Genomic DNA, 21,411 nt, shown 5'->3' with positions numbered 1-21,411 from the left:
TCTTTCCTAAAGTGTGGCACCCAGAATTTGACACAATACCAGTTGAGGCCTCATTGGTGCTGAATAGAGTGGAACAATTACCTCCCAGGTCTTATATACAACGTTCCTATTAGTACAACCTAGAGTGATATTAGCCTTTTTCGCAAGTGCATCACACTGTTGACTCATACTCAATTTGCGATCCGCAATATCCACCCCAGATTCTTTTCAGCAGTACTACTGACCAGCCAGTTATTCCACGTTTTGAAGTTGTGCATTTGATTTTTGTTCTTCCTAAGTGTAGTACTTTGCATTTGTCTTTATTAATTTCATCTTGTTGATTTCAGACCAATTCTCTAATTTGTCACAGTGCTTTGGAATTCAAATCCTGTTGTTACCCGGGGTTCTTTCAACCCAAAACTCTTGGTAACTTTTACTCTGTGAGAGGTGGTGTCAGGAAATAAATCACGGGAGACATGGCCGTCCAACCGATAGATGGCTGGCACAAACAGGACAACACAAGAGTGCTTTCACTTAAAGCTAAACTTTACTTAGTCTCAAGCACTTACACACATCCGCAACAAGTTAGTAAAACACCCCCAACCCTTGATAATTACCAAAGCTGAGTGTGGCTCTCGAGTGACACAGCGGCAGGCTTCCGGTGGCCAAATCTTCCATCTGCCGGTGGGGACCGCAAGATGTATCCAGAGGGAGAGTCCAAAAAGAGTCCAAAAGAGTCCCCAAATGAGTCCAACTATCTCAAACTTTTCCCCCTTATTTATACATTAGTAATAGAATGACATGTCCCTTAAAGAAAACTTGTTAAGTAAGCAGTTTCAATGGTCAAGCAAGAGTTTCCTTCTGATTATTTATTAACCAGGTGTGGGTTTTTCCAGAGTTTGCAGTCTTGAGACCCCAATTCCTGGGGCACATCCTGCTCTTTTAAAATGCATGTATCAGCAACTTCAACACAATTCTTATCAGGAAGGACATGGGGTCAAGCTGCCCTTTCTGTGGCACCCCAAACCCTCTCCTAGTGATTTCCGGCATTTTACTGGTTTGCCAAAATCTCCCTGGACACTATCCTCAAAAGTTCTAGTAACCTCTCCCACGAATTGGTGTCTTCCACAAATTGTATACGCCTACTCTCCCCTCCATATCAAAGTCACTAATGAAAATATTGATTAGTAATGGCCCCAGAACTGACCCCTGAGGAACCTCACTAGATATGTCCTCCCAGTTGGGCAGAAAACCATTGATAACTACTTTTTGAGTATGACCTTTCAACCAGTTGTGCACTCATTTTACAGTAATTTCAACTAAACCACATTTCCCAAGTTTGCTTAAGAGAATTTCATGTGGGATTGTGCAAAAGCCTTACTAAAATCAAGATATAGAATGTCTACAGATTTCCCCGCTCCACTAGGCCAGTAACCCTGTCAAAGGAGGAAATTAGGTTGGTTGGTATGATTTATTCTTGACAAATTCATGCTGGCTATTCCTTATAACTTTACTAGAACTATCATTGTCCAGGTGGTTACAAATTGATTATTTAATAATTTGTTCCAGTATCTTCCCAGATATAAAAGTTAGGCTGACTGGTTTATAATTCCCTGGGTCTTCTTTGTTCCCCCTTTAAAGACAGGTACTATGTTTGACCTTCTCCAGTCCTCTGGGGCCTCATCTGTCTTCCGTGAGTTCTTGAAGATAATAACTAACAGTTCCAAAATTGCTTCAGCTAGTTCCTTGAGTAATCTAAGAAAAATTTAATCAGGCCCTGCTGACTTGAATACATGTAACTTATCTAAATATTTCTTTAACCTGTTTTTTCCCTATTTTGGCTTCCATTCCTTCCCTCTTGTTGTTAATATTAACTGAATCATAGAAGATTAGGGTTGGAAGAGACCTTAGGAGGTCATTTAGTCCAACCCCCTGCTCAAAGCAGGACCAACCCCAACTAAATCATCCCAGCCAGGGCTTTGTCAAGCTGGGCCTTAAAAACCTCTAAGGATGGAGATTTCACCACCTCCCTAGGTAACCACTTCCAGTGCTTTACCATTCTCCCAGTGAAATAATGTTTCCTAATAGTCAACCTAGACCTCCCCCACTGCAACTTGAGACCATTGCTCCTTGTTCTGTCATCTGTTATCACTGAGAACAGCCAAGCTCCATCCTCTCTGGAACCTCCCTTCTGATCCCTGTCACTCTTCTCTTCTGCAGACTAAATAAGCCCAGTACCCTCAGCCTCTCCTCATAAGACATGTGCCACAGCCTCCTAATTGTTGCCCTCTGCTGGGCTCTCTCCAAATTGTCCACATCCTTTCTGTAGTGGGGGGCCCAAAACTGGACACAATACTCCAGATGTGGCTTCACCAGTGCCGAATAGAGGGGAATAATCACTTCCCTCGATCTGCTGGCAATACTCCTACTAATACAGCCCAACGTGCAACAAGGGCACACTGACTCATATCCAGCTTCTCGTCCACTGTAATTCCCAGATCCTTTTCTGCAGAACTGCCGCTTAGCCAGTCGGTCCCCAGCCTGTAGCAGTGCCTGGGATTCTTCTGTCCTAAGTGCAGGACTCTGCGCTTGTCCTTGTGGAACCTCATCAGATTTCTTTTGGCCCAATCCTCCAATTTGTCTAGGTCACTCTGGACCCTATCCCTCCAGCGTATCTACCTCTCCCCCCAGCTTAGTGTCATCCGTGAACTTGCTGAGGGTGCAATCTATCCCATCATCCAGATCATTAATGAAGATGTTGAACAAAACCGGCCCTTGGATCGACCTCTGGGGAATTCCGCTTGATACCAGCTGCCAACTAGACATCGTGCTATTAATCACTATCCATTGAGCACAACGATCTAGCCAGCTTTCTATCCACCTTATAGTCCAGGGATCGGCAACCTTTGGCCGCGGCCTGCCAGGGTAAGCACCCAGGCGGGCCAGTTTGTTTACCTGCCATCTCTGCAGGTTCAGTCGATCGCAGCTCCCACTGGCTGCGGTTTGCCGCTCCAGGCCAATGGGGCCCGCAAGGTGGTCGAATCCATACATCTTTAACTTGCTGGCAAGAATACTGTGGGAGACCGTATGAAAAGTTTTGCTAAAGTCAAGGTATATCACGTCCACCACTTTACCCATATCTACAGAGCCACTTATCTCATCATAGAAGGCAATCAGATTGGTCAGGCATGACTTGCCCTTGGCCAATGGCTCTGCAATCACATCAGCCAACTCTCTCAACACCCTAAGATGCATTGCATCTGGCCCCATAGACTTGTGCATGTCCAGCTTTTCTAAATAGTCCTGTTCTTTCACCACTGAGAGCTGTTCACCTCCTCCCCATACTATACTGCCCAGTGCAGCAGTTTGGGAGCTGACCTTGTCTGTGAAGACCAAGGCAAAAAAATCATTGTGTACTTCAGCTTTTTCCACATCATCTGTCACAAGGCTGCCTCCCCCATTCAGTAAGGGTCCCACACTTTCCCTGACCACCTTCTTGTTGCTAACATAACTGTAGAAACCCTCTTGTTACCCTACACATACCTTGCTAGCTGCAACTGTGCACTGGCATTCCTGATTGCTCAAGCAATATTTTTATACTCCTCCCTAGTCATCTGTCCAAGTTTCCATTTCTTGTAAGCTTCCTTTTTGTATTTAAGCTCACTGAAGATTTCTCTGTTAAGCCAAGCTGGTCGGCTGCCATATTTACTATTCTTTCTGCACATCAGGATGGTTTGCTCTTGCGCCCTCAATAAGGCTTCTTTAAAATACAGCCAGCTCTCCTGGACTCCTTTCCCCCCATGTTATTCTCCCAGGGGATCCTGCCCATCAGTTCCCTGAGGGAGTCAAAGTCTGCTTTTCTGAAGTCCAGAGTCTGTATTCTGCTGCTCTCCTTTCTTCCTTTTGTCAGGATCCTGAACTCAACCATCTCATGGTCACTGCCTCCCAGCTTCCCATCCACTTTTGCTTCCCCTACTAATTCTTCCCTGTTTGTGAGCAGCAAGTCAAGAAGAGCTCTGCCCCTAGTTGGTTCCTCCAGCACTTGCACCAGAAAATTGTCCCCTATACTTCCTGGATTGTCTGTGCACTGCTGTATTGCTCTCCCAGCAGATATCAGGATGACTGAAGTCCTCCATGAGAACCAGGACCTGTGATCTAGAAACTTCTGTTAGTGTCCGAAGAAAGCCTTGTCTACCTCATCCTCCTGGTCCGGTGGTCTACTGCAGATGCCCACCAGGACATCATCTTTGTTGCTCTCACCTCTAAACTTAACCCAAAAACTGTCAACAAGCTTTTCACCAGTTTCATACTGGAGCTCTGAGCAATCATATTGCGCTCTTTCATACAGTACAACTTCTCCACCTTTTTTCCCCAGCCTGTCCTTCCTGAACTGTTCATACCCATCCATGACAGTGCTCCAGTCATGTGAGTTACCCCACCAAGTCTCTGTTATTCCACTCAGATTATAGTTCCTTGACTGTGCCAGGACTTCTACCTCTTACTGCTTATTTCCCAGGCTTCTTGCATTTGTGTACAGGCACCGAAGATAACTAGCCAATTGCCCTTTCTCAGTATGAATCAGGAGGCCTCTCCTGTTGCACCCACCTCCTTGTGCAGAGAGAGGATAGCCTCTCTTTGCAGACTACCACTGAGGGCTATGGCCCTACTCCCAGCACAAGCTGACGAGGCCGCTGGAGTTGCGTTGGCCGGATTCAGGGACTCAGACATTCACAAGGATGAGAACATCCATGGCCTCACTGAACCACATAACACACCCTTCCTGCTTTGGGGCAGAGCCAGCCACTGGCTGGGGGCAAGAGAACACACCTTCTCTGCAGCACCCATACCAGCCTCAGTCCAGTTCAGCCACTGTGGTGCAGGTGTTGCCCTCAGGCCCTGCTGGTGTAGTGTGAGAAACTGCCATCTGTAGGAATTTGGTACATCAGATAACAGTTTTTTACAACAGCAGATTTTTTTTACAATCCCTTACATGAGTAACCGCTACAGGTAGCAAATTCCTACAGATAGCACTATACTCAGCCAGGTGTGCGGTGCCAGCAGCAGGGGCTGAGTCACTGCAGCAGCCCTGCGAGCCCGCCCACCGCAACCAGGCCATGTTCGCTCTGGAGCCTGGCTGGCCATGCTGAGGAGGGAGGGGGTCAGGCTCCCAGTGCTGATGCACACTCAGAGGGCACTGGGCAGCCGCGTCCCTGGGCCTGTGTCTCATCTAGGGGCGGGACTCCACGTAAAGTGTTGCCAGCCGGGATCGGGCCTGGCTGTTGCTATAGTGCAGCGCGGAGCTGGGACAGGCACAGAGCCTCCCTTAGCCCCAGTGACCAGGAATGCATGAGGTAAGCCCATGCCCAGACTTGACCCCCCCCAAACCCAGAGCCCCCTCCTGCACTCCAAATCCCTCACCCCCAGCCCAATCCCAGAGCCTGCACCCCCAGCCAGAGCCCTCAACCCCCCACACCCCAACCCCATCCAAGAGCCCCCTCACACATCTGAACCCCTCATCCCCAACCCCATCCCAGAGCCTGCACCCCCAGCCCAGAACCCATACCCCCGCCACACCTCAACCCACAGCCCCCTCCCACCCTCCAAATCCCTCAACCCCTCCCTGAAGTATGGAGCCCCCTCCTGTACCCCAAACCCTTATCCCAACCCTAGAACCTCACCCCCTCCTGCACCCCAGGGAGGGGGAAATGTAATAAACTGGGGTCAGGGCCTCAGAGAAAGGATGGGGCAAAGGTGTTTAGTTTTGTGCCATTAGAAAGTTAGGAACCCTATCAGCCACCATCACCTGGGTGAATGGGCTCCTGCTCCAGCCACCCACCGGTCCTACAGGGCCCCACAGCCCGCACGTTGCCAGTCTCCGTGCGAGTGGGGCCGATTGGCCTGCAACCTCAGGTTCTCTCAGCAGTCTGTCTCTCCAGGGCCCGGGATTTCCTCTCTATGGCATATGGCTCCTCTAGCCTATGTGCCTCCTTTATGGTTCTGGCTTAGTCTATTCTAGATACTGCCTCTCTATGGTCCCTCTGGTCTACGCACCTTATTTATGGTTTCGGAGGTGTTCTATCCTTCACACACCCTCTCTGGTGTGTCCCATCTAGCCTTCACACTGCCTCTCTATGGGCTCATTTGGCTCCCTCTAGTCCTCACTTTCCTTCTCCATGGTTTCTGCGGGGCCCCTCTACCCCTGACGTCTCCTCTCTGTAGTCTCTCGCGTGGTGGCGTCTGAGACCCGGGACCGAGATGTGGCGGCTGCCGGGACTGCTGAGCCGAGGTCAGGGCTCTTGGAGCGGGGCTCTCACACCCGCTGTGTATCGCGAGAGTCGCGACAGGGCCGGGCCGGTGCTCGGCAGCGCTGCTAGGGCGGGTCTAGGCGATGTCCCGACGCCCGCAGCGGGGGGCAGCCTGGGCGCAGGCACAGCCCGGCGAGCCCTGCCCCGCACTCCTGGGGCGCCAGCAGCCCGGCCGGGCAGCTCCTGCCCCCAGCGCGGCGGGGATGGGACGGGCTGCGCGGAGCTGCCGCTGGGGCGGGGCGGGGCTGGAAGGGCTGGCCCGGCGCGGCCCGGCCTGGCCGGCCCGGCGCGGCCAACTTCCCACCGCAAGGTCGCATTTTCTTCTTAGCAAGTTTCCATAGACTCCCCCGCGCTGGCTGCCTCAACTCCTATCCTGAACCCTTAACGTTCCCAGAGCCCATCCGGGCCGTCCAGCCCTGTAATCCGGTCCTAGCAATCAGCCTCCCCAGCCCCGGCCTGAGCTTCCTCCCCTGCCTGTCGCTGGCTCGGTAAAGCGGTGCTCAGGACTCAGTGGCTCAATCACACGTGCAGTGTTGGTTAGTGTAATAAATGAAAAGGGGGCTGGGGGGGGGGAAGAGAGCTCTCTTTCATGAGCACCCAGCCAGTTAGCTATAAAGTCCCTCTTAGTGGCTGTTTTCTGCTTGCTTTACCTGTAAAGGGTTAACAAAGTTCCCCAAGTAAAGGAAAAGGAATGAGCATCTGACCAAAAGAGCCAATGGGAGGCTAGAACTTTTTAAATGGGGGTAAAAAAAACCCTTGAGCCACAAGTCAAAATAAAGAAATAAACCTCATTGTGTCTACTTAAACATACCTTGTCCAATGATTTCTTCTAGGTATGGAAGATGAATTTTTATATCTGGTTCAAGCCTTACATCGCATTACTGCTTGTAGCATTGATGCTCTGTGTCTCCTCCTCCAGAGAACAACAGACAAAAAGGAAGGTTTTTTCCCCCCATTTTAAAAAGTTCTAGCTTCCCATTGGCTGTTTTGGTCAGGTGCCCACTCCTTTTCCTTTACCTGGAAGGGAGCTTCCCACCCCCACCCCCTTTTATTTATTACATGCTCACTACGCTGTGGCAGTTCTCTAGTAAATTCAAGTACTTGCTAAATTTCCATTTCAATTAACCCTCAATTCAAAATACCCCATTTTTAGGGAACTTTATGTAGGGTTACCATATTTCAACGATCAAAAAAGAGGATGGGAGGAGCCCTGCCCCCGTCCTGCCCTAGCTCCGCCCCTGCCCCTTCCACTCCCTCCCACTTCCCACCCCCCTCAGAACCCCCAACCCTCCTCCCCCACTCCTTGTCCCCTGACTGCCCCCTCCTGGGACCCCTCCCCTAACTGCCCCCCAGGACTCCACCCCCTACCTAAGCCTCCCTGCTCCTTGTCCCCTGACTGCCCCCTCCTGAGACCCTCCCCCCATCCTAAGTGGCCCCCTAGGACCCTACCCCCTACCTGTCCCCTGACTGCCCCAACCCTTATCCACACCCCCACCCCCAGACAGACACCAGGGACTTCCATGCCCCATCCAAACACTCCCCACCCCCTGACAGCCCCCCCCCCGAACTCCCGACCCATCTAAACCCCTCTGCTCCCTGTCCCCTGACTGCTCCGATCCCTCTCCCTACCCCTGCCCCCTGACAGCCCCGCCCCCAGAACTCCCAACCCCCCCCCTGCTCCTTGTCCCCTGACTGCCCCCTCCTGGGACCCCTGCTCCTAACTGTCCCCCAGAACCCCACCCCCTACCTAAGCCTCCCTGTTCCTTGTCCCCTAACTGCCCCCTTCTGAGACCCCCCCCACCCTAACTGCCCCCCTAGGACCCTACCTGTACCCTGACTGCCCAAAACCTTATCCACACCCCCAACCCCCAGATAGCATCCCTCCCCCCGAACTCCCGACCCATCCAACCCTGCTCCCTGTCTCTTGACTGCTCCCTCCAGAACCTCCCTGCCTCTTCTCCGACCCCCTGGCCCCCTTACCGTGCTGCTCAGAACAGAGTGCTGCGGAGCGGCGCTGGGCAGCAGGGGAGGGGGAGCAGGGGGAGGAGCTCCAGACTGCTGGAGGCCCGATGCGAGTGGCACAATCCGGCCGGCTGCCCTGTCAGCCGCGCGTGCTCTGCATGGGGGGGAAATCCGGACATTTACAAATTCCCCCCGGAGGCTATTTTTAACTCAAAAAAGCCGGACATGTCTGGGAGAATCCGGACAAATGGTAACCCTACTTTATGACCGCCACGGCAGAAGCATAACAGAGCCGCTGCTGCCCACATTGCTTGAGCCAGTTTTGGTTGCAATCCGTCCTTCCTCTTTGGATGGACGCTGAGGCTGGGAACTTCTGCCCCAAACAAGATTGTTCCTGGAAGTTCCGCACCAAGTGGGGATTAGACTGGAAATGCTCCGACAGCTTCCACTTCAGGCTGCTTGATCCCCAAATAACTAAAGATGGGGGCTTGACTTTCCTTGTGCTAGCACCAGTTCACTCCTGACGGGAATGGAGAATGGGGTCTCTGGCTCCCTGTGGAGCAGAATGCATGCCAGTGAGGCAGCACAGACATCCTTATGTAGCCAGACCCAGTGTTCCCGAGGGGACAGAGCATGTCCTAATGCTGGGAAGGCTGCTTTGTCCTCAAGCTACATGCTGGAGTGTCTGGAATCTCTTCCCAGCAGAATCCCAATGCATTGGTCCCCTCTCCTTCTAACTCCACATGCAGCCCTTCACCGCCTCCATGCGCTGAATGCTTCAAGCTCTATCCATGGGATCCCAACCCTTCCCAGCAATGAGGAGCTCTGGAACGCCACCTCAGCACTCAGTGCTGGACAGACTCCATCTGAACAGAGGTGAGAATGGGTAGCCTTCCAATGGGGGAAGCAGGGAGGAGACCTGGGCAGCCCCTACAGTGGCTAGAATGCAGAATACAGTGGCTAGAATGCAGAATGAGGGTCAGGGAACCCAGGGAGAGCCCTGCAGAGCCCACATGTCCCATTCTGTGTTGGGGGAGAGGCAATTGAGGGCTCTCCCATAGTCCTCAGTGCCCACTATGCCTGTAGGCATCAGGGAAGCAGCTTTTGGGGGTCTGCATGGACTGGACTTCTTAGCCAAAGGCAAGAACTGTAAAGGGGAGTCCTGGGGAGTGGTTCCCATTTGGGTTTGGCCCGGTCATACCATCCCTTCACCTCAGCCAGTGTTGGAGACAGCAGCAAACATGCCCCAAAGGCCATCCTGTTCTCAGGAACTGCAACATGAAATCCCTTTTCCTGATGGTGATCTAAGGAATTGCTGAAGTCATCGTATTTTAATCCAGGTCCTGGTTTTCTCTCTGTTTTTCCCTTCTTATAACCTAACTCAGCTTCACCTCTGGTCCCAGGCTCCTACCCCATGTCTTTCTCCCTCCTGCCCCAGGCAGAGTTCCAGTGTAGTCCCCTCTCCCTGTGTCTCTTCCCCTCCTGCCTCAGATGTCCACACTAGGGAGAGTGTTCTAGCTAAACCCTTTGCATACCCTCCGGAGTTCAGTATGGGTGGCATGCATTTGACTGAGTGAGGTGTCCATGGTGCTCTGGAACCCCTTTGGCCAGCCTGTGCAGGCCCAAGGTCTGGGTGCATGCCTGCTCTCTTCCCGAGCACTCCCATTGGTGAGTCATACTGGTGCTGCAGCATGGGTCTGACAGTGTGCCACAGCCACTCTCCCTGTGCTGCACTCTGGCCATGTCTACACAGGAACCTCATCACCATCATTTGCAGTAGGTGCTGCTCCAAAGCTGCAGTGAAGTTGGAGCTCTGCCATCTTATCATGCAACTTTGCCTATTCAGAGTAGAACTAGACACCAGGGTAGTGCTTGCCTGCTGCTGCTCCCCCAGCAGCAGTGAATGGCACCCAGTGCTAGTGCAGCTGCTTTATGCCTCACACACTCTCTTCTCCACTCCTCTCCTCTCCCCTCCAGTCCTGTGTTGCCCTTTGCCTCATCTTCCTGAGGATGGTGATTTACTGATATGAAGCTGCTGTCTGAGTGCCTGGAAACAATGTAAATGTTCCACAGTGGCTCTCCCAACTCAACCCCCCCATGCATGACCCATTTAAGGCTGTATACATGCCTGGAAAACATTACTGAGCACTGCTGGCCTGAAGACTGAGCCTAGTGGCTCGGTGCAATGGGCATGTCATCAGCACACCAGCCAGTATAGTCTGGCAAACTACCAGCAGGATTAGAATTTATATACAACTTGTGTTTGCTGCTGGCGATTGGATGCCCAGGTGCTCTTAGCTGATGAGGGCAAGGATCCAATGCTGTGGGGCTAGGACCCTTCTCACTGGCCTTGATGCAGGATTAGGTGATGGGGTCCTTATGGCCCAGTCTTATTGGAAAACCTGGGAGGGGGGAAGAAATAGGTGTCCCAGGGAAATAGGACAGGGCTAGGGAAGGGTTTAGAGTGGCTGCTCTTCCAACCCAGGGGGAACAGAGGGTGAGGGGTTCAAAATTCAGTAGTGCTTAAGATTGAATTTTGAAACTGAAATGATCCCAGAGAAATCAGGGTGAGAAAGGTTCACGCAGCCCAAGCAAAGCCTCAAGTTGCTAAAACGTTGCAGGAGTTTCCATCCGTTTCTCCCCCTGGCACACGCTTGTTTCTGTCTGTATCCCCCTGCCACCACCCCCTCCCCACCAGTTCTGTCGCTGATGGCCCTGGGTTTCATAGAGTAAAAATTTTAAGGCCATTAGAGCATGTAGTCTGACCTGTATAACACAGGCCCTTGAATTCCACCCAGTTACTTCTATATTGAGCCCAGCAACTTGTATTTAGCTAAAGCATCTTTCAGAAAGACAGCCAGCCTGGATTTGAAGCCATCAAGTGATGAAGAATTCACAATTTCTTTTCCTCTCTAGTTTGTTTCAATGGTTTATAACCTCACTGTCTTAAAAATCTGTGCTTTATTTCTATTTTAAACGTCTGGCCTTATCTTCCAGCCATTGGTTCTTGTTTTGCCTTTCTCTGCTAGATTAAAGAGTGCTTTAGTACCCAGTGTCTCAGTCTTCTTTGTGATAACTTTAAACAGACTGATCTCTTTGAGTCTGGCACTGTAAAGGCATTTTGTTCAGCCCTTACATCATTTTATGGCTCTCTTCTGCATCCTTTCCAATTTTTCAACACTTTTAAAATGCAGACACTGAAAATGGATGTAGTATTCCATATCGGTCTCACCAATGTCCTATACAAAGATAAAATCATCTTCCTGCTCTCTACACTCATGTTTATATCTCCAAGGACTGTATTGGCCCTTTTGCCACAGCATCACACTGGGAGCTCATGTTGAGTTACTTGTCAACTATGACCCCTAAATCCTTGTCAGAGTCCCTGCTTTCCAGGATATGCTCCCCAGGGCTTTGGACGGAGCCCGGAGCGCGGAGCAGTGGAGCTGCAGGTTTTTGCCCAGAGCTGGAGCAAAGCTGTAGCAGAGCTGTAGCAGTCACTATTGGTGCCGGAGCGGAGCTGGAGCAGAGCAATTCAAAAATTTGATTGCTCCAAATCCCTGGCCTCCCTTAGTCTGTAGGTCTGACCTGTATTCCTCCTTCCTACATGTATAACTTTCTATTTGGCTGTATTAAAAAGCATTCTATTTGAATGGTCCTAGCTTACTAAGTGATCCAGGTTGTTCTGTATGGCTACCTTGTCCTCATCATTATATGCCACTTTGTCAGTCTCTTTGTAATCTTCAAATCTGATCAGTGGGTTTTTTATATTTTCTTCCTGGTCTTTATAAAGATATTGAATGGTGTTGGGCCTAATATCTATCCCTGCAGAACTTCACTAGAAATACCCCCTTCCAGGATGATCTGTCAGTTAGCCAGTTCTTAATCCTTTTAGTGTGGCTTGATATTGTATAGTGCTCATTTTAAAACCAGAATGTTGTGACATACCAAGGTACAATCCAGACCAATGAGTATCTGTCACCCCTGCCCTGTAACCTGGGGTGCCCTTTGCACTGCTTTGCTGCTGGAGCCGCCAACCTGGACTGCTCACAAACAGCCTGCAGTATGTAAGTCACTCCCAGCTATGTCTGTGTGTGCTGCAGTCAGCCAGCCACCCCTTGGCTCTTACCAGCCTTACAGAGTCCACAGGGTGAGCCCAGCACATTCTCAGTCCCAGATCTTTCCCCAGAAACATATATCTGTGCTGTCCAGCCATCTCCTGGACAGTGCAAATATATTGAGTCTGTTCTTCTTTTGAAAAAATAATATGCACACAACTTGTTACCCCAAATGGTGTTCCTGGACATTCCAGCGAACACATTAAAACAAGTTTATTAACTGCAGAGAAAAAGATTGTAAGTGAGTACAAGTTATGAAGTGTAAAAGTCAGAATTGCTTACAAGAAAAATAAAGGTAGAATGCTATCTGGGTGCCCAACCTAACTTTGCTTTGAATCTAATATACACCTCTACCCCGATATAACACGACCCGATATAACATGAATTCGGATACAATGCAGTAAAGCAGCGCTCCGGGGGGGGGGGGGGCGGCGCACTCCGATGGATCAAAGCAAGTTCGATATAAAGCAGTTTCACCTATAACGCGGTAAGATTTTTTGGCTCCCGAGGACAGCGTTATATCAGGGTAGAGGTGTAGTTTGTTTTCTCACCACATGCTTTCAGCACTCTTACTAACCAAACTCATAGGTCGTGACCCTCCCCCAGAATCCAACAGCTGCCTCCTTTGTCTCTTCAGGTGCAGAGAAAGCAATAGGCAGGGAGAGAGAGAGGGGTGCCTAGGATGTTTGTCCCAACTTTTTATAGTTTCAGTCCCCTCTTGAAAAACATTTCTAGCTGAGACCCAGAAGACAAAGAGTCTGTGTGGAAGGATATTCCCTGCTGGGCTTTTTTCCACATGTTTGAACTTCTTTGTTTTCTCTCCTTGCTTGATTTACTACTTAAATCGAAATTAAGCCAAGTAGACATTCCTTCCTTTATTTAGGACAGACCTGACTTCTATCTGGGCAGAGCTGTGTGATTTGGAACATTTAGGCTATGTCTGCACTACAGACCTTACAGCGACACAGTAATGCTGCAGCTGTGCCACTGTAAGGTCTCCCGTGTAACTGCTCTATGCCAACAGGAGAGAGTTCTGTCATCGGCATAATTAAATCACCACCAATGAGCGGCAATAGCTGTGTCAGCAGGAGAGCGTCTCCCACTGACATAGTGCTGTCCACATCAGCGCTTCTGTCAGTGAAATTTGTCGGTCAGGGGAGGTGTTTTTTTTGCACCCCGACCGATAAAAGTTTTTCCAACAAAAGTGCTAGTATAGACATAGCCTTAATAACATCATACGAGGGAATCTTAGAACTTCATATACAATGTTGCCACACATTTTATCAGGACAATACTGACCGGCAAATTGAGTTTTCAAATGATACCTTACAAGGCATACTTTGTACAAAGATTATTACAATAGTGTATTGGATGTGAACATAGGAGTGTATTATATCATAGTGGTACTAAGTCAAACTCTTTCTGAACAAAAACCTGTATGTTACATCTGTGCAGTTACCTGTATCAACCAAACTTGTCATCTCATCAAAGAATGAAATCAGGTTTGCTTGACAAGACCCATTCTCCATAAACCACTTTGACTGGCCTTAATTGTGTTAACCTCCTTTAATTCTTTAAAAAGAAGAACAGGAGTACTTGTGGCACCTTAGAGACTAACAAATTTATTAGAGCATAAGCTTTCGTGGACTACAGCCCACTTCTTCGGATGCATAGAAGTGGGCTGTAGTCCATGAAAGCTTATGCTCTAATAAATTTGTTAGTCTCTAAGGTGCCACAAGTACTCCTGTTCTTCTTTTTGCGGATACAGACTAACACGGCTGTTACTCTGAAACCTTTAATTCTTTAGTCATTGAATCCCAGTTCAGCATTTCCATTATTTTGTATGGGACTGATGTCTGACTAACTGGCCTATAGTTACCCAGATCAACCCCCTTGCCCATTTTCAATATTGGCACAACATTAGCACTCTTCCAGTCTTCTGGCGTTTCCCCAGTATTCTAAGATTTGTTAAAAAATAAAATCAGCAGGCCACAGATATCTTCAGCCAACCCTTTTAGGAATGTTGGTTGCAAGTTATCTGGGCCAGATGATTTAAACATATCTGTCCTTAGTAGATGTAGTTTAATATCCTTTTTAGTTACTAATGTACTGGAAAGTACTTCCTCATCCTAATGTTATGTGAGTGTGTCATTCTGCTTCTTTCCAAACACAGAACAGAAACATTTATTTAACGCTTCTGCCTTATCTGCATCATCATTAACAATTTTACCATCTCCATATAGTGACAGGCCTACGCCATTGCTTGGATGCTTTTGTACCTAATATACTTTAAAAAATTCTTTCATACTGTCCATATGAAGTCCTGTCAACCATGGATTTTTTCCATCTTTAGCTTCCCTTATATTTCTGCACATCATAACTTTTGATTCATAATTATTGTCTATTTCCCCTTTTACCATTTGTTATATGTTGCTTTTTTATATCTAATTGCTGCCTTGATTTTGCCACTGAACCAGGATGGGTTAGCCAATGTTATCCTTTTGGGTTAGAAAATTGTAATGTTTAGAAATTAATGATGTTTTACTGTTGACTGTAGGACACCTTCCAACATGTCTCCTAAACTAAAGGCCTCTCAAAACAACATAGTTTTTCTGTCCATACATTACAGACAGGAGTAACCATCTGTCCTCTGGTTTTATTTGATGGTCGGTAACAGACCCTCACCAGTACCTCTGCTTCCCACAGCTGATCCTCTCTTCTGCCCCCGTCCCAGTCTGTTCAGTTTGCTGCTCTGCCTTTGGGCTCTCAGCTGCTTCACTTTCCTACTCCCTGCATTGTCCTGAATGGAGAAGAGGTTGCAGATTTGCTGGAGCAGGTCACCTCATCGTGGAACCCAGCACTCAAGCCATTTCAGTGAGGAAACTCAGCCCAGTTACTCATCCTCATTTTCATTGCCCTAAGCCATTGGCTGAGTGGAGTTTTCAAGCCATGTTTATAGGTCACCAGTAGGACCTCAGATGTCACTAGAAAGGAATCAGCAATCAGTGTGGCCCCTGGCATGAGGCACTGCTTAATTTGCAGGCAGGCATCTGCAACAGTTGGTGAATGCTCTTCAGGCACGTTGCCCTGCAAAGAGCAATACAGCAGTAACACAGGGGCCTAGAAGCCCTGGGAAGGCTGGACTGGAACATTCTTGCCAAGCCCAGGCAATAAAGAGTGCTCTTGGCAACAGCTGCAACTATGAAATCCAGGAACAGAGGGAGTAACAGAGAGCAGGAAAATGCCCAGATGCCCTCTAGTGCTACTGCTGAGATCATCTCTGCAATCCTTGCCCTTCCAGCTAAGCTTTATCCATGGCCCCAGAGACTGTCCAAATCATGGCTCCATCCCAGATCTATCCTCTCTGCATTCCTTCCCACCCTCACACTGGGCTCCCCTCACTGCCCCTAGTTGCTGTGGCTTGCCCTGCTTCCCACCCAATACCTCTCAGGGAGAGCACCAAGCAGCACCACCTAAAGGGAGGGAAGTGAATAACAGAGCTGTAGTTAGTGCTGTGGAGGCAGGAGCAGCCAAGCAGCAGCACTGGATTCCCTCTGCCAGCTTGGCGGGGATACAGAAGGAGAATTGGTGAATAGTGGCATTAAAGTTTTTAAAGCTCTGATCCCTACAACTGCAGCCATGAGCCTCCTGAGATGTCAGTGTCAGGTGTGGAGCACCAGCTGCTGGTGGTGTTCCCTGATGCATCCTGTGACATGGGCATCAGGAGACATGGATGGGAATGGTGGGTTGGAGCTGTGCTGGGCACAGAGAAAATGGCAGGGTTAGGAAGGGGTGAGGTTATGTTTCATTCCCATGGCCTACTGCTGGCTCCCTGGGAGCAGGGTTAAGGGGAGTCGAGACCCCACAGCTGCCAGCTCTGTCCCTGTACCTCCAGTAGCAAGCCTCCAGAGAAACTGAGCTGGTAGCTGCTCTCCTGACACAGCTTTAGCACCAGCTCCATGTTCACTCCTTTTCATGCTTATACTTTGGGGCCTAATAGCTTGGGAGTCCCCTTAAATGATGCCAAGTTTCCCACATAGCACATTATACAGGCATTCAACTGGCAGGTCAATTTTCATGCGACCCTGCTCTTGCAGATAGGTCATTTTGAGGGGGCTGCATCTCAGGAACCTCTGTGCAAATGCCCCCAGATTTGTTCTCTTTAGTCTATTGCTGGTCCCTACCCGACATTCACATTTTCAAGTCAATCTAACTCTGCATGTAAATTTTAAAACAGGCTGATAAACAGAGCCAGGTCATTGTTGGGTGTGTATGGATGGGAGTGCCTTATCCTGGGAACCACCTGACCTAATGACCCTGTGTTTGTGCCATAACCCCTGGTCTGAAGTGAGTTTCAGGCTGATCTGTAGAACTGAGCGCGCTAACGAACATGTGCAGTCGCTTCCTGTCTCCACTCCGGATTGTTGCATGCAGTAGCTCAGTACACCGCTGGGAGAACCAGAATGGGGACATCTCTACACTGCAGTAAACCACCCAGGTCTGGCCTATGTCAGCTGACTCGGGATTATAGTAGCTCAGTTTAGTGCTGGGAGAACCAGAATGAAAGTCCAGTAACTTGAAATATTGGTTTACCAGACAGGTTCTTGGTGCTGGACACTAGTTTGGATCAAGAAGTCCTACAATGCTAGTTTTATGTGGCTCGTGGCCATAGTTTTTTCCCCAGGTCTTTGCCAAAAGCCTCATAACCTGAAAATTTTAAAAGCAGGTTGGGAAGGGTGGAGTCCTGTATTTCCTGAACCCCTGCATCAATGGACCTCAGATTTGCACTGCAAACCCAGCCTCAGGTCTCCAATCAGACTTTTTTGTCTGCCTTGCATTGTAGAGCCCTTTGAAAATTCAGATCTAAATAGAAAACTCTGGTTGACTTAACTGTGGTGTGGGTTGGGCCCCTGTAGTCTAGAGAGCTCATTATCTCACCCAGTTTTGCAGGGAAAGGAGTTTTACATTATTGTTTGTTTTCCAGTTATTTTCTCTCACCTGGCTGGCAGAGCGGACGGGGTCGAGATGATTGGGAGCAAGGGAATGCGCAGCGACCCTTCTTGAACTTGCAGCCTCACTACACAGTCCTGGATGCCTTCACCTGGGTGAGGGACAGTCTCTTCTGGTGTGGGGGGAGGGAGCTGCAACCAAAACATGCCTCTATAAAGGGACTGTGGCCAAGGCACCTGTGAGGAGGGAGTTGGCGGAGCTGTAGCTGGGGGGTTGGAGGGAACTGTGATCAAGATGTCTCCTGCAGGGATGTGGGTAGTTGGAGGGAAGAAGCTGTGGCTAGATGGGATGCTGTGGAACTGTGACCCAGAAGCCCTGCAGAGGTGTGTGGGATGGACACCCTGTGGGAATGGGGTGGGCAGCTGAGTTGGATGGGGAGCAGCAGATGGAATGCTCTCCGGGAGTGAGGTGGGGAGCTGAGCCTGGGATGCCCTGCGGGAATGGGGTGGGGAGTCAGGGATGTCTGGGGAGCTGTGGACGGGATGCATATGGCAGTGTGAAGGGAAGTTGCAGCTGGGATGCTGTGTAGGTGGGGAGCTGTGGGCAGGATGCTCTGCTGTGTCTGGGCACCCAATGGAAAGGGAGAGCTGTGTGCTGCAGGGAGGGGAGAGAGGAAGGGGTGGTTGTTTTCTCTGACTTGTCTTTTCCTTCCTTTAGGGCGCACTAGCTGTGCTTGTTCTGCAGTTGGCCAGGCAGATCCCATGGCTGAGCCCCGTGCCAGGGGCAGGAAGAGAGGATGGGCATCCCCGTGTGGGTGGGCTCCTCTCTTCTCTGCTGCCCCATCAGCACTCAGGTCAGTTCTGCCTCCTGCAGGAGGACGGGGGCCCAGGGTGACTGTCGGTTGAGAGTCTCTGCTGTGGGAGCGCTGTGAGGGTACAGGGAGGGCTGTGCTGCCCCTGTGCAAAAGGCACCTGTCAGTCTGAAATTGGGAGCCAGCAGGGTGTGAAGTCCTGTGAGCCTGGGGGTCATGTCGCTGGGAAATACCCTATCCCTTCACACTGGCTTGGGCACCTTCTGGGTTGAGACACACAAAGCAGGTTCCTTGTGTTCCCTGCCCATGACTCTGGAGTTCTCTCTTCTTCTGCCCTTTGGCCCCATGCTCAGAGATGGGAGAGCTCTGAGCAAATGCTCAGGGGGCCCCAGGCACTGCAAACATGAAGGGGCGACCCCAGGCATGTCCCACAGGTGACATCCTGCATGGCTTTCAGGTGTTGGGGCTTGTCTTCTGTGTTTCAGTGCCAGCTGCAGGCTCATCCAGTTGCCACAGTAACCAAAAGGTGCCCTGCTTCCTGCTGGGAGGAATTCCAGACGCTGCACCAGAGAATCCATCCCCTGGCATCCCCTCAGGGCAAGGAAAGCCTCAGCGCTGCCCAGAAACAGGTACCAGCCCAGGGTGTATGGGGTAGGGCACCCAAGGCAGAGGGATTTTTTGGGAGTCTCAAGGAGCCCAGAGTGCAGGGTGTCTCCTGGAGGTGGGGAAGGAGCCTATGGTGCAACTGAGGGTGGGTTTGATTGGCCTTGGCACCTGGGATTCTGCGTCCAGTTTGGTGTCCTTGCTTCAGAAGGGGTGTTGACTTGGAAAGGGTCCAGGAAAGAGCCTCAAGAGCAATTAGAAACCTGCCTCACAGTCAGAATTGTAGGGAGTCCCATCTTTTTAGCTCAGGGGTTCTCAGACTGGGGATCAGGACCCCTCAGGGGTCACAACGTCATTACAAGGGGGGTCGCGAGCTGTCAACTTCCACCCCAAACCCCGCTTGCCTCCAGCATTTATAATGATATTAAATATATTAAAAAGGGTGTTTAATTTATTAGGGGGGTTGCACTCAGAGGCCTGTTATGTGAAAGGAGTCGCCAGTAAAAACGTTTGAGACTCACTGCTTTAGCTTATCCCAGGTTAGGAGATAACTTTGATCATGAGCAGCTTGTTGTGCACAAGGAGATTTTGGAGAATGGAGGACTCCAATGCAGCAGTCAAAAGCAGCAGGATCCACTGGCTGGGAGCGTAAAACAGACAAATCTATAGTGGAAATAGATCGCATGTTTTTAACAGTGAGGGAATTGACCATTGGGAAAATTGCTCTCAGGCTGTGATGGATTTTGCATTCTCTGAGCCAGCTGTGGGAGCATGGGATCTCACCCGGCTTTATAGTGCCACTATGATTCCTAGTAATCCTGTACACAATGAAATCATCATTGCAACCTCCCCATGCCACTTTCTGCCCATTCCCAAGCGCTCCTGCTGTTCAGGAGAGGATGTATGGGTGCCAGCGGAGGGGGAAGGCATCTGCCAAGAAGGGCCTGGGAAGAAGGGTGCTAGCAGCAGAACTGCCTCATCCTCACAGCCAAATCCCTCCCTCTGTGAGGGTCATGGCAAGGGGCTGTAAGGAAACAGCTGTGTTTTCCCAACAAGGCTGGGCAGTGGTGGGGAGAGTGAGGAAGTGCTGCAGGCCCCTCTCAGTTCATTGTGGGGCTGGTGGGAGAGGAAGCGCTGCGGGCTCCTGTCAGTTTGCTGTGGGAGGGGTGGGCCTGCAGAAGAGCTGCATCCCCTAACGGTTTGCTGTAGGGGGCAGTGAAAGTGGTGTGTGTTGGAGGGTTACCTGCCAGTGAGCCATCATTGGGTCTTGCTGTTGTAGCCATGTCAGTCCCAGGATATTAGAGAGACAAGATGGGTGAGATAATATATTTTACTGGACCCACTTCTGCTGGTGAGAGAGACAAGTTTTTGAGCCACAGAGCTCTTTTTCAGGTCTTTGAAAGGAACTCCCAGTGTCACAGCAAAATGGAATGTCAACAGATTGTTTAGAAAGAAAGAAATCTGATGAGGTTCAACAAGGACAAGTGCAGAGACCTGCACTTAGGAAGAAAGAATCCCATGTACCGCTACAGGCTGGGGACCAACTGGCTAAGCAGCAGTTCTGCAGAAAAGGATCTGGGGATTACAGTGGACGAGAAGCTGGATATGAGTTAGCAGTGTCCCCTTGTTGCCAAGAAGGCCAACAGCATATTGGGCTGTATTAGTAGGAGCATTGCCAGCAGATTGAGGGAAGTGAATATTCCCTTCTATTTGGCACTGGTGAGGCCACACCTGGAGTATTGCGTCCAGATTTGGTCCCCCCACTACAGAAGGGATGTGGACAAATGGGAGAGAGTCCAGCGGAAGGCAATGAAAATTATTAGGGGGCTGGGGCACATAATTTACGAGGAGAGGCTGAGGGAACTGGGGTTATTTAGTCCGCACAAGAAAACAGTGAGGGGGGATTTGATAGCAGCCTTCAACTACCTGAAGGGGGATTCCAAAGAGGATGGATCTAGACTGTTCTCAGTGGTGGCAGATGACAGAACAAGAACAAGTTGCAGTGTGGGAGGTCTAGGTTGGATATTAGGAAACACTATTTCACTAGGAGAGTGGTGAAGCACTGGAATGGGTTACCTAGGGAGGTGGTGGAATCTCCGTCCTTAGAGGTTTTTAAGGCCCGGCTTGACAAAGCCCTGACTGGGATGATTTAGTTGGGGTTGGTCCTACTCTGAGCAGGGGATTGGACTAGATGACCTCCTGAGGTCTCTTCCAACCCTAAGATTCTATGATTAGCATAAGTCGTTAACACACTTTGTATTAAACCATTCAAGGTGAAGTGGCCCGTTAACCCCCCTGTACTCATAAGACAAAAAGAGGATATTAATGGGTTACAAATTGTTGTAATGAGCCATACATCCAGATAACCCATCATGGCAGTTTCTCCATGTGGAGAGCTGATGTCACTAAGAAGAGGAGGATTCATAGATTCCAAGGCCAGAAGGGACCATTGTGATCATCTAGTCTAGTGGTGGGCAACCTGCGGCCCAGAGGCCGCATGCGTCCCATCAGGGCAATCCGCTGGCAGGCCGCAAGACAGTTTGTTTACATTGACTATCCGCAGGCACGGCTGCCCACAGCTCCCAGTGGCCACAGTTCACCGTTCCTGGTCAATGGGAGCTGCGGGAAGCGGCAGCCAGCACGTCCCTGCAGCCTGCGCCACTTCCTGCAGCTCCCATTGGCC

General features: G+C 50.1%; 1 protein-coding gene and 1 long non-coding RNA gene across 13 annotated transcripts in view; one reads left to right on the top strand and one right to left on the bottom strand.

Moving 5' to 3' along the window:
* LOC122174781 (uncharacterized) overlaps nt 1-6,112 on the bottom strand; it is a 63,738-nt gene extending 57,626 nt beyond the window's left edge. For all 3 annotated transcript variants that reach the window (XR_010589833.1, XR_010589834.1, XR_006177082.2), the window contains exon 1: nt 597-6,112. This is a non-coding gene — a long non-coding RNA (uncharacterized LOC122174781). The remainder of the gene's footprint in view (nt 1-596) is intronic.
* The window catches only part of DELE1 (DAP3 binding cell death enhancer 1), a 41,384-nt gene continuing 26,082 nt past the window's right edge, over nt 6,110-21,411 (top strand). For all 10 annotated transcript variants that reach the window (XR_006177081.1, XR_010589831.1, XR_010589832.1 and 7 more), the window contains exons 1-5: nt 6,110-6,265; nt 8,996-9,122; nt 17,349-17,469; nt 18,032-18,167; nt 18,611-18,754. Coding sequence is in view for 5 of the 10 variants with exons in the window: in XM_065554790.1 (XP_065410862.1) it covers nt 6,235-6,265; nt 8,996-9,122; nt 17,349-17,469; nt 18,032-18,167; nt 18,611-18,754 (559 nt within the window). In the remaining 5 variants the exon portion in view is untranslated. The remainder of the gene's footprint in view (nt 6,266-8,995; nt 9,123-17,348; nt 17,470-18,031; nt 18,168-18,610; nt 18,755-21,411) is intronic.

The sequence above is a fragment of the Chrysemys picta genome, chromosome 8 (assembly GCF_011386835.1).
Source record: "Chrysemys picta bellii isolate R12L10 chromosome 8, ASM1138683v2, whole genome shotgun sequence".
Lineage (NCBI taxonomy): Eukaryota > Metazoa > Chordata > Testudines > Emydidae > Chrysemys > Chrysemys picta.
This window is presented reverse-complemented; position numbering and strand designations above follow the sequence as displayed.